The sequence below is a fragment of the Elephas maximus genome, chromosome X, assembly GCF_024166365.1.
Source record: "Elephas maximus indicus isolate mEleMax1 chromosome X, mEleMax1 primary haplotype, whole genome shotgun sequence".
NCBI lineage: Eukaryota > Metazoa > Chordata > Mammalia > Proboscidea > Elephantidae > Elephas > Elephas maximus.
The window spans coordinates 89,967,872-89,980,272 of NC_064846.1; the positions used below are offsets into that span (position 1 = coordinate 89,967,872).

At 38.7% G+C, this 12,401-nt stretch overlaps 1 protein-coding gene across 3 annotated transcripts in view; it reads right to left on the reverse strand.

Annotated features, from left to right (window-relative positions):
* ATP7A (ATPase copper transporting alpha) overlaps nucleotides 1–12,401 on the reverse strand; it is a 210,446-nt gene that overhangs the window by 149,480 nt on the left and 48,565 nt on the right. For all 3 annotated transcript variants that reach the window (XM_049873291.1, XM_049873290.1, XM_049873292.1), the window contains exon 2: nucleotides 1,983–2,123. In XM_049873291.1, the coding sequence (XP_049729248.1) occupies nucleotides 1,983–2,102 (120 nt within the window). In that variant the 5' untranslated portion in view covers nucleotides 2,103–2,123. The remainder of the gene's footprint in view (nucleotides 1–1,982; nucleotides 2,124–12,401) is intronic.

The following is a 12,401-nucleotide window of genomic DNA, read 5'->3' on the forward strand; positions in this document are numbered from 1 at the left end:
TCATAACAGAGGGTCCCGGACAGAGCGGGAGAAAAACGTAGAACAAAAAATCAAATTTGCAAAAAATACCAGACTAACTAGTCTGACAGAGACTGGAGGAAGGCCCAAGACTATGGCCCTAAGACACCCTTCAGACCTGGAACTGAAGCCATTCCGGGAGACCACCTTTCAGCCAAACAATAGACAGACAGATAAAATCAACAATAACACCCGAGAGGAATATGTTCCTTAGAATAATCAATTATACAAGATCAAAAGGACATTTGCCCAAAAGCAAAGATGGGAAGGCAGGAAGGGGTAGAAAATGTGGACAAAAGGAAACGGGAAACCCAGGGTAGAAACAGGCAGACTGCTGACACATTGTGGGGAATTTAACCAATATCATGGAACACTTCATGTACACTATCGAATAGGAAACTAATTTTCTCCATAAACTTTCACCTAAAGTACAAGGGAATTAAAAAAAAAAAAAAGAAGAAGAAGAAAGAATTTGTAGTGTGCCAAGCACCACTGTGAAGCAAATAGAGTACCACATATGGTCTCTTTCACAACTACTCAACTCTGTTGTTGTAATATAAAAACAGGCATAAACAATATGTAAAATAATGAGTGTGGCTATGTTCCAATAACATTTTATTTATGGACACTGAAATTTTATTTTCATGTGCTATAAAAAAAGATTTTTTTTATAAAATATTATTCTTTTTTTTTTTCCAATCATTAAAAAAAAAAAAACTCTTAACTTTCCAGCCATATGAAAACAGAGAGCTGGATTTGGCCTGCTCTGACTCCTGCCATATACACATGAAGACTCTTAAGATAACCACGATCATCTCAAGAAGTTTTCAGAAGGCTATTTTATAACTGAATTTTCAATCACAGTACACTGAGAATGTTGTTTGTGCTCAAAGAATGTTAAATAATAATGTAGTCCTCCTTAAACACATGTATATAACATATACCAATAATTTTCTAGACATTTACACTTAAGTTTTTAATTGCAAAAATAATAATTGCCATGGATAAAAGAGAAAATCCCAGACCCTTTTTCCTGAGAAAATACTCTTTAGTTGAGTATGAGGATTAAGGGTATGCGGTGCAATTCATTACTGATTGATTACTTTTGTGTGACCTTTCTAGCCATGGTCTTGTAACTCCCACTCAGGTGACTGGGCAGGACTGCGTGACAGGGTAATCTAAAGGGGACTGGTCAGTTTTGCCTTAAAAGAGAAACAATTCCAGAGCAGAGGGGAGGAGCTCACCACCACCAAGGAAGGAAAGACCCAGCAGCAGGAGGTGCAGTGGGCTACAGAAACAGAAAGCTGATTGCCTTTGGGCAGAGACTGAGGGCTAGGGAGAGACGTGCCTGTGGGCCTAGCTGGGGAGAGGCTATTCTGATGGAAGAACTGTAACCTGAGTGCTCTTGGACCTGAATTGTAACTTACTGCCCTAATAAACCTCGTAATTGTGAGTATGGCCTGTGAGTTCTATGTGGCCACTGCAATAGAGAGTGCTATGGGAGGGACAGCTGGTACCAGAATTGGTAGAGATCAGAAAGAGAGGAGGCGTGTCTGACCTCCACCTCATAGAAATCAGCCTTGGGCTGTTGATCTTGGTTCTCCTTCCCCCTTGTGGGGTTCGAGGAGGTCAGACACCTTCCCCATGCCGTTTTTACAGGGCAATAAAATGTATAAATATATATGTATATTTGGGGTATATACTTATAAAATAAAAATCTATAACCACAATTTTATCAATATTCTATGTTTAGATGGTTTTAAATTGAAAACTACATATTTTCTTTAAAGGAAAGATATATTAAGGGGCCAAAGAAAACATATTTAGCATCAGGATTAGATGTATAGTCTTCATTGCCAAACGTGTCAGTGTGTCTGCTTCTACCTCAGAGTTAGAAATAATTCCCATTTCCTAGCAGAATTACAACAGCATTTGACCTCATTAACTTCCAAAGAGTAACTTACTTTAATGTGATATACACCATTCATTTTTCCAATGTGCTGCTCAATGGTCCAAACACAGGAGCTGCATGTCATCCCCTCAACAGAGATGGTGGTGGAATTCATACCCATACTTGGATTCATTTTTATTTCTTCTTTACATTCCTGTTAGAAACAATAAACTCATTAATTTTGGCCATGGAAATTATGCTTCCTCCAGTTCTCTCCCACCTCCCCAACTGAAAATGTACTAGTAATAAAATCTGAGCATTCATTTCTTCTACTTGCTTGGTGTGATGGTTAATGTTATGTGTCACCTTGGCTAGGCCATGATTCTCAGTGATTTGATAGGACAGTATGTAATCATCCTCCATTTTGATATCTGATGTGAGCAGCCAATCACTTGGAAGGGGAATGTCCTTCCACATACACAAACTCAGACTCTCCTTATACTGCTCTATTTTTCTTTCCATATAAGTTTCTCCTTTTAACATACTCCATAATTTCCTTCTGTTACTGCTTATTGCCTAACTTCCCAGGGCAGTTTTTAAATATGTTCACAGCATATATATGGATGTTCCAGCAAAGCATCCACTCTCTCTCCCTCTCCCTCTCTTTTTTTTTTGAAATAATTTTTATTGTGCTTTAAGTGAAAGTTTACAAATCAAGTCAGTCTCTCACACAAAAACCCATATACACCTTGCTACACACTCCAAATTACTTTCCCCCTAATGAGACAGCCCACTCTCGCCCTCCACTCTCTCTTTTCGTGTCCATTTCACCAGCTTCTAACCCCCTCTACCCTCTCATCGCCCCTCCAGGCATGAGATGCCAACATAGTCTCAAGTGTCCACCTGATCCAAGAAGCTCACTCCTCACCAGCATCCCTCTCCAACCCACTGTCCAGACCAATCTATGTCTGAAGAGTTGGCTTTGGGAATGGTTCTTGTCCTGGGCCGACAGAAGGACTGAGGGCCATGACCACTGTGGTCCTTCCAGTCTCAGTCAGACCACTAAGTCTGGTCTTATGAGAATTTGGGGTCTGCATCCCACTGCTCTCCTGCTCCCTCAGGGGTTCTTTGTTGTGTTCCCTGTCAGAGCAGTCATCGGTTGTAGCTGGGCACCATCTAGTTCTTCTGGTCTCAGGATGATGTAGTCTCTGGTTCATGTGGCCCTTTCTGTCTCTTGGGCTCGTAATCACCTTGTGTCCTTGGTGTTCTTCATTCTCCTCTGATCCAGGTGGATTGAGACTAATTGATGCATCTTAGATGGCTGCTTGCTAGTGTTTAAGACCTCAGACGCCACTCTTCAAAGTGAGATGCAGAATGTTTTCTTAAAAGATTTTATTATGCCAACTGACTTAGATGTCCCGATACCATGGTCCCCAGACCCCTGCACCTGCTATGCTGGCCTTCGAAGCATTCAGTTTATTCAGGAAACTGCTTTGCTTTTGGTTTAGTCCAATTGTGCTGACCTCCCCTGTATTGTGTGCTGTCTTTCCCTTCACCTAAAGTAGTTCTTATCTACTATCTAATTAGTGAATACTCCTCTCCCACCCTCCCTCCCTCCCCCACCCACCCTCCTTCCCCATCTCATAACCACAAAAGAATGTTTTCTTCTCAGTTTAAACTATTTCTTAAGTTCGTATAATAGTGGTCTTATACAATATTTGTCCTTTTGCAACTGACTAATTTCACTCAGCATAATGCCTTCCAGGTTCCTCCATGTCATGAAATGCTTCACAGATTCCTCACTGTTCTTTATCGATGTGTAGTATTCCATTGTGTGAATATACCATAATTTATTTATCCATTCATCTGTTGATGGGCACCTTGGTTGCTTCCATCTTTTTGCTATTGCAAACAGTGCTGCAATACACATGGGTGTGCATATATCTGTTTGTGTAAAGGCTCTTATTTCTCTAGGATATATTCCAAGGAGTGGGATTGCTGGATCGTATGATAGTTCTATTTCTAGCTTTTTAAGGAAGCGCCAAATCAATTTCCAAACTGGTTGTACCCTTTTACATTCCCACCAGCACTGTGTAAGTGTTCCAATCTCTCCACAGCCTCTCCGACATTCATTATTTTGTGTTTTTTGGATTAATGTCATCCTTCTTGGAGTGAGATGAAATCTCATTGTAGTTTTGATCTGCTTTTCTCTAATGGCTAATGATCGTGAACATTTCCTCATATATCTGTTAGGTACCTGAATGTCTTCTTTAGTGAAGTGTCTATTCATATCTTTTGCCTATTTTTTAATGGGGTTATTTGTCTTTTTGCAGTTGAGTTTTTGCAGTATCATGTGGATTTTAGAGATCAGGCGCTGATCAGAAATGTCATAGCTAAAAACTTTTTCCCAATCTGTAGGTAGTCTTTTTACTCTTTTGGTGAAGTCTTTGAATGAGCACAGGTGTTTGATTTTTCCCTCTCTGTTTCTTGATGCTTTACTCATCTCATGGTTTGACCTCAGGTTCTTGGAGAAGCCTTCAGCCAGCCACCTCACCTGCAGATTTTGGATTCGCTAGCCCCTGCAACCAGGTGAATCAGGCGAAGCATTCAGTCTCCCATCTGACCTACAGATTTGGGACTTGCCAGCCCCCACAACTGTGTGAGCCATTTCCTTGAAGTAAATACACACACACACACACACACACACACACACCCTGGTTTTGCTCCTCTAAAGAACCCAGCCTAAAACACTTGGCAAAACATTTTCTTCCCCTTAGATGAGATAAAGAAAAGTTGCTCCTATGGCTATGCTAGTGAAAAACAAAAATTTATAATACTTGAATAACAGAAATAACTAATCTTTGTATAGTGCTTTCCTAATTACTAAACATTTTCCCATACAAAATCCCATTTATTATTTACAATGAAGAGATAACTCAGAATGACTAAACTCCTTACAATGGCCAACGAGGTCCTAAATGATCTGCCCCAGCCACCCCCTCAACTTCATTTCTCTGACCTCCTCTGTTACTACTCGCAAACCTCCCTCTCTCTTCCAGTTACACTGGCCTCCTGGCTGAAGACATGCCAGGCTGACTTCCACCTCAGGGCTTTTGCTTTACCTATCCCCTTGGTTTGGAACTTTATCCTTCCAGATATCCACCTGGCTAACTTCATTGCCTTCACATCTTTTCTCAAATCTCAACTTCTTAATGAGGATCTGTCTAAAAGTGCAACCTACACCCCTTCCACATACACAAACTCCGATTCTCCTTACCCTGCTCTGTTTTTCTTTCAATGTAAGTTTCTCCTTTTAAAATACTCCATAATTTACTTGTTAATGCTTATTATCTAACTTCCCATGGCAGTTTTTAAATATGTTCACAAATTCTTTGTTAGTCCCTTTCAGTGGTAGAATTTAACTTCTTTCCCCTTGAGTATGGGCTGGACTTAGTGGCTTGCGTCCAACAAAAAGAATGTCTTTGTCCTTCCTCTTTTTCCTCTCTCTTGAATCACCCAGTGTGAGGGAAGCCAACTGCCACATCATGAGGCTACTTAAAGCAGCCTTACAGAGAAGACTGCATGGCAAGATACTGAGGCCTCCAGCCAACAACCAGCAAAGAACTGAGAACTCCCACCAATAGCCAGGTAAGTCAGCCACATGGGAACTGATTCTTCAGCTCCAGTTAAGCCTTTAAATGACCACAGCCCCAGCTGACAAACTGACTACAATCTGATGAGACCCTAAGTAAGAAACACCAGCTAAGCCACTTCTAACTTCCTGACCCACAGAAATTCAGAGGCATCTCAGAAGAAAGGAATGGCAATTTACATTTTAAAAATCAGCCACTGAAAACCCTATGGAGCACAGTTCTACTCTGACATACATGGGGTCACCATGAGTCGAAATCAACTGTACAGCAACCAGTTTTTTATTCCAAATGCAATAGTTAACAATTCAGTTATGCCCATTGATTCCTCTTATGAAATCAGCGTTAAAGTATTACCTATATTTACATATAGAAACACACACTATCTAATCAATATAAAAGAATACACTTTGTCCCATTTTGCTTTGAAGCAGGCTTTATTCAAGATCAAAATATCATGACTTCTAATGCACTACACTACTCAAGATTTTCATGTTCTAACAATCTGTGACTTACAATCAATATGTACAAATTGGCTGCCATTGCTGAGAAACTCTATCTTCCTCTAGCCAGAGCAGCTTCTCCTACAGAAAAATACGACAAAATCCGAAATTTTGAAGGAATCGTAAGTAGAATAAGAAGTAGTAGAACTAAATTAGTTTAGGGAGCTAGAACTAGCTACTTTTGCTCAAAAATGTTTCTCTGCACTGCCTGAATTTTCCACTGCACGAAATTTCAATTTAGAGATTATTTATGCTAATACATTTTTTTCACTTAATTTTTATCATAAAAAATTTCTACCGTACAGAAAAGTTGAAATAGTAATCTGTTTATCCTCTGCCTGAATTCAACAATTGGTAACATGTTGCTATATCTGCCGTTTTTTTCTGAACTATTCAAATGTAAGTTTTAGAAATCATAATTCTTCACCTTATGTACTTTACCATTCATCTCCTAAAAGTAAGGACTCCTATGTAACCACAATACCATTATCACAGCTAGTAAATCGTAAATCATCTAACATCCATTCTAAATTTAAATTTTACCAAATGTCCCAAGAACATATTTTATTTATCCCAAGTCAGGAAACAGATGAGATTTACACATTGCGATTGGTTATTATGTCTCTTTTGTCTCATTTAATCTAGAATAGCCCCCTCCCCCATCTCTCCTATGTAGGCATTAGGAGGTATAATTCTGTCAGCCCCTGAACTATCAAAGAGATGCTTGTATTAAAAAAAAAAAAGGTAGCACAATGTCTGTCAAGACAGCAGACTTGGATTCTTCAAAAATTTACTTCATGGGGAAAACAGATGGGGTTTCCAAGGCTGTAAATCTTTAGGAAGCTGTAAATCTTTCTCCTGAGGAGCAAGCTGGTGGTTTTGAACCATTGACCTTCTGGTTGGCAGCTGAGTGCTTAACCACTGCTTCCCTAAAGATTTACAGCCTTGGAAACCCCATGGGGCAGTTCTACTCTCCTATAGGGTCACTATTAGTCAGAATTGACTTGATGGCAGTGGGTTTGGTTTTTGGTAGTGCCTATGTAAGGAGCCCTGGTGGTGGAACACTTAAGCACTCAGCTGCTAATTAAAAGATTTGTGGTTCAAACCCACCCAGGGGCTCCGCTGGAGAAAGACCTGGTAATCTGCTTCTGTAAAGATTACAGCCAAGAAAATCTTATGTGGCAGTTCTACTCAGTCACATGGGGTCGCTATGAGAGGAACTGACTCGATGGCACCTAATGACAATGCCTATGTAAGAACAGCCTCTCAAGAAAGCAGGAGCTCAGATAGAACAGAAAAGCTAGGTAATTTTGAGCAAAGGACACTGGAATGAATGGAACAGGGCAGACCCAGGTGGAGAGTCCAAAGTAGGTAACGGAAGAATGAGGGCATTAGGGGCTAGGGAGAGGGTCACTGAAAAGCAGTACATGGTATGAAAAGCAAAGTAGAAAAATGTGTAAACAAACAGATCCTACCAATATTTTGCTTAAGGCTAGTCTTCTACTTAAAAAAAGACCTTTCTTCTTTCTTCTTATAGCACATGGCTGTTTGCCTCCAGGATCGAGTACTCAAAGACTTAGTACTCTGATACAGCTCAGATATGGGTCAAATGGGACATCTGAGGAGCTCTGGTTTCCAAGGTTGTAGTCCTTACAGAAGCAGACAACCACACCTTCCTCCCATGGAGCAACTAGTGGGTTCAAACTGCCAACCTTTCAGCTGGCAGCTGAGCACTTAGCTACTGCATCACCAGGGCTCCTTTAATATAATATCATATATAATTATATATTATATATAACTAGTTATATAATATGGAGCCCTGATGGCATAGTCGTTAAGAGCTCAGCTGCTAACCAAAAGGTTGGCAGTTTCGAATCTACCAGCTGCTCCTTGGAAATCCTATGGGGCAGTTCTACTCCATCCTACAGGGTTGCTGTGAGTTAGAATTGACTCATCAGCAACAGGTTTTGAGTTTTTTTTTTTTAGTTATGTAATAAAATATTTAATTAATTATAAAGCCAAACCAAACCCACTGCCATTGAGTCGATTCCAACTCAAAGCAATCCCGTAGGACAGAGTAGAACTGCCCTATAGGGTTTCCAAGGAGGACCTGGGGGATTCAAACTGTCAACCTTTTAGTTAGCAGCCATAGCTTTTAACCACTGTGCCACCAGGGTTTCCTAATTAATTGTATTATTTAATAAATTAAATCACACTAGATGCAGGTTAGTATATCTGGTTTGTTAGGAAATACAGTTCTATTATGGGGTATGCCCCAGACCAAAGTACTGGAGCACCCCTCAGATTTACTATAGAATCAAGAGAGACTAGTTAAACAGAAAGGCACTTTTTATAAACTAACTTGATAATAACGCTGGGAGGTGAGAATATCTAAGCCTCGATGAAAATTACATTAATAAACCCACTTTTCCCACTATATCCTAATTTAAACATCTTAAATCAACTATGAATACGTATATAATCCCTTCTGCCTTCATAACTGACCTGCAATCTTTTTGTCAAACTCTACTTAAATTGGACTTTATCCACAAAACCTCAGAGGAATTCCATCTCACTCTTGTTACTCTATTACATATATACATAGTTTGATTTTGCAATATATGTTATGTCCATCTTTTGAGTTTTAAATGTCTCAAAGATAGGCACAAAACCAGGAATATCTTTTGTAACCTCCCATTACATTTAGCAAAAATGACTCAGGAAACAGAGTGAAAGCATAAACAAGTTCATGTGGTAGGGCAGAAAAAAAAATGTAGGCTTCCGGGAGATCACAATATCAAAGAGACAAATTTGGCATGCAGCAATTAGTAATGGAGTGACTCTGAGAACAAGAGCATTCAACAACACTAAGGGAAATAATTTCTAGTTATTAAAGTTTGTTCAGCCACTCTCCAAACACTGATGGTAATCACCACCAATAATACCATATCCTAACAGGAAGAACAGTGCTATGACTCAATAGTCATCTCTGTTTTGGAAACAAAAACTGCAGAAGTTGAGTACAAAACATGACACATATTCAGGCTGATTGCTCAAAACCACTTCTTAAGTTGATCACAGAAGTACAAACATTATTTTTAAATTCTCCTAAAATAATTACCCTCATAATTTAGGAAAGGTTTCTGGATTTTTTTTTAAAGTTCTCATGGGGTAAAATTTAATTCTTTTTTGAATTACAATCTATTTGGATAACTTTAATCACTGCAGTAATCAAGGAAATGGAAATTACAACTGCAATTAATATCATTTACACCCATGAGATAAGCAAAAATTTCAAAATCTGACAATACTAAGTGTTCGTGAGGATGTGGAGCAACAGGATCTCTCTTATACAGCTAGTGAGAGTGTAAATTAATACAATCATTATGGAGACTGGCAATAGCTGGTAGAGTCGAAGATATGTATATACTAGAATTCAACATTTTCATTTCTAGGCATATACTCTAGGGAATGTCTCACATAGGTACACAAGGAAACATGGACAAGAATACTCATTGCAATAATGTTGCTAATAGGCTAAAACTTTGGAAATACCTAAATGTCCATCAACAGGAAAATGAAAAAATTGATTGTGATATATATGTAGTGAACATGATACAGCAGTTAAAATAAATAAGCTAGAACAGTGGTTCTCACTATGGGCATGGAAAGATATCAAACTCAAGGGGACATTTGGCAATCTCTGGAGACATTTTTGGTTGTCCCAACTAGGATAAGGGGTGCTACTGGAATCTAGTTAGTAAAGGCCAGAGACGCTGCTAAACATTCTACAATGCATAAGAAAGCCCCCACAACAAAGCATTATCCAGCCCCAAATGTCAATAACATCAAGCATGGGAAACTCTGAACCATGTAGCAAGGTAGATAAATCTCATTAAGCACAGCTGAGAAAAAAAGAAATTTCATAAAAACAAAAGAATGCTATATATTGTTTTTGCAGCAGTAGTGTCAGTCAATGGGAAACCCTGGTGACATAGTGGTTAACAGTTCGGCTGCTAAGCGAAAGGTCAGCAGTTTGAATCCACCAGGTACTCCTTGAAAACCCTATGGGGCAGTTCTACCCTGTCCTATAGGGTCACTGTAAGTCGGAATTGACTTGATGGCAATGGGTTTGTTTCTTTTGGTTTTAGTGTTAGTCAAAATATAAAAGTGTACATAGGAGTGATAAACTCCAAATTCAGGTGAGTTTGGGGAGGGCAGAGGTGGTGCAACTGGGGAGAACCACAACAGGAAGTTCAGCTTCCTCTTGTTTATAACAGTCCCTATACTATTTGTAGGCCTAAGTTAGGTCATTATAAAAATTTCTGAAAAGAAAATAAACGCATTTTAAGAGGAAATAAAGGAGAAAAAAAGTATAGGGAATGTGCAGAAATTAGAAGTTACTAAAATTGAGATAATTCAATAAGTGATACCAATGATAAACTCAAACGTATAAACATTCAAAATCACTCAGCTCTATTATACCAGAACTATAAAAACAAGTGTTAAACAATTGATGATTTCTAGCTTTGCAAACAACTTTGAGATAACTGCAGGATATCTATATATTTCCAAATCAATCAAAATTTTACCTGTCCATTTGCTTTTCTTCAAAACAAAAGGAGAAAACATTAGCTTCTCTATTATTTTATATAATTCATCGCTTTCTTTTAAACTGTGTAAGCCTTTAAAATGAAAAGTAACCTTATTACTTAACCTGTTTTCAAAATACTGAATAATCTCTTTCAGCAGAAATTGTCACCATATAAACAGAGGACTGAGATTGGAATAGGTAGGTGTATGTTTTAAAACATAATTGTTCTTTCCATTTGACCATTCCTAAAAGATTAGGAGGCAATGCTTAGCACATATTAGTAAGGTCAAAAAAAAGAACAAAACATTCAAATTAAGAAAAAAGCAATGTGCTTTACTAGCCATTTCTGTGACCCCTATAAAAGCATTAAAGGTTGGAGCCGTGGTGGCACAGTGGTTAACAATCCACCAGCCGCTCCTTGGAAATCCAATGGGGCAGTTCTACTCTGTCCTACAGGGTCGCTATAAGTCGGAATCGCCTCGACGGCAACAGGTTTGCATATACGTATACACATACACATACATATATATATATATATATATATATATATATATATATATATATATATATATGAGTTGTCCCACGATGACAAAAAGAGTCCCTGGGTGGTGCAAACAGTTAAGTGCTCGACTACTAAAGGTTGGTGGTTCAAACCCACCCAGAAGCACCTTGGTAAAAAGGCCTGGTGATCTGCTTCCAAAAGGTCACAGCCTTGAAAACCCTACCGAGGGCAGTTCTACTCTGCAACACACAGGGTTGCCCTGAGTTGGAACCCACTCGACAGCTACTTTTTCTTAATGACAACAAAAGATTCCCATAGCATTGCATAGTTTATAAAACTTTCATATAGATGAATATAACAACAATCTTATTACATAAGTAGATTGTAGCCTCCTTTTACAATTAAGGAAGCTAAAGATCAGACTTACTCAAGCTTAAAGAGCCAATTCAGACTTGAGTCCAGAGCTAAAAATAGCCTGAAAAGAACTAACTTAATAGGGCAATGTTTGCAAATAGCATAAAGCAAAACCAGACAAAGGTAGGAGTGGGGTGGGGAGAATGCTTGAAAAATACTGATACTCTGCAACGAATACAGATGGAGATAGGTTCACCAGAAACTGGGAAATATTCCTCAAGTTACTAAGTGTCTTTCCACCAGGGGCTAAGCAACTGCTGCCATGTTAAAAATAAACTGAAGGAAAAAAACATGTTTTTAGTATGAGTGAAATTTTTCTTGCCTCAGACAACGCAGCTACAATTGTTACAGAAGGAAGGTATAGGGGAGCCAGATTCACGTATCTGACATTTCCTGTGTCAGCTGATTTTCAACCACATCATGAGTTAAATATGGAATTGATGCAGGAGCTTATCTTATATCCTACACAGATAGGTTGGAAATGGCAATGAATGCTTTTTAAAAAATTTATTGTGGGAAAAAATTTGCTACTTTAATCACTTTAAAGTGCACAATTTAGAGACATCAATTGCATTCACCATATTGTACAACCATGTTGTTGTTAGCTGCTATTGAATCAGCTTCAACTCATGGCAACCTTATGTATAACAGAACAAAATGTTGCCAAGTCCTACACCATCTTCGTGATCGTTAGAAAGTTTGAGTCCGTTGTTGCAGCTATTTTATCAATCCATCCCACTGAGGATTTGTTTGTTTTCACTGGCCCTCCTGTAATTCCATAATTTACGAAACATGATGTCCTTTTCTGGAAACCCTGTGGTGTAGTGGT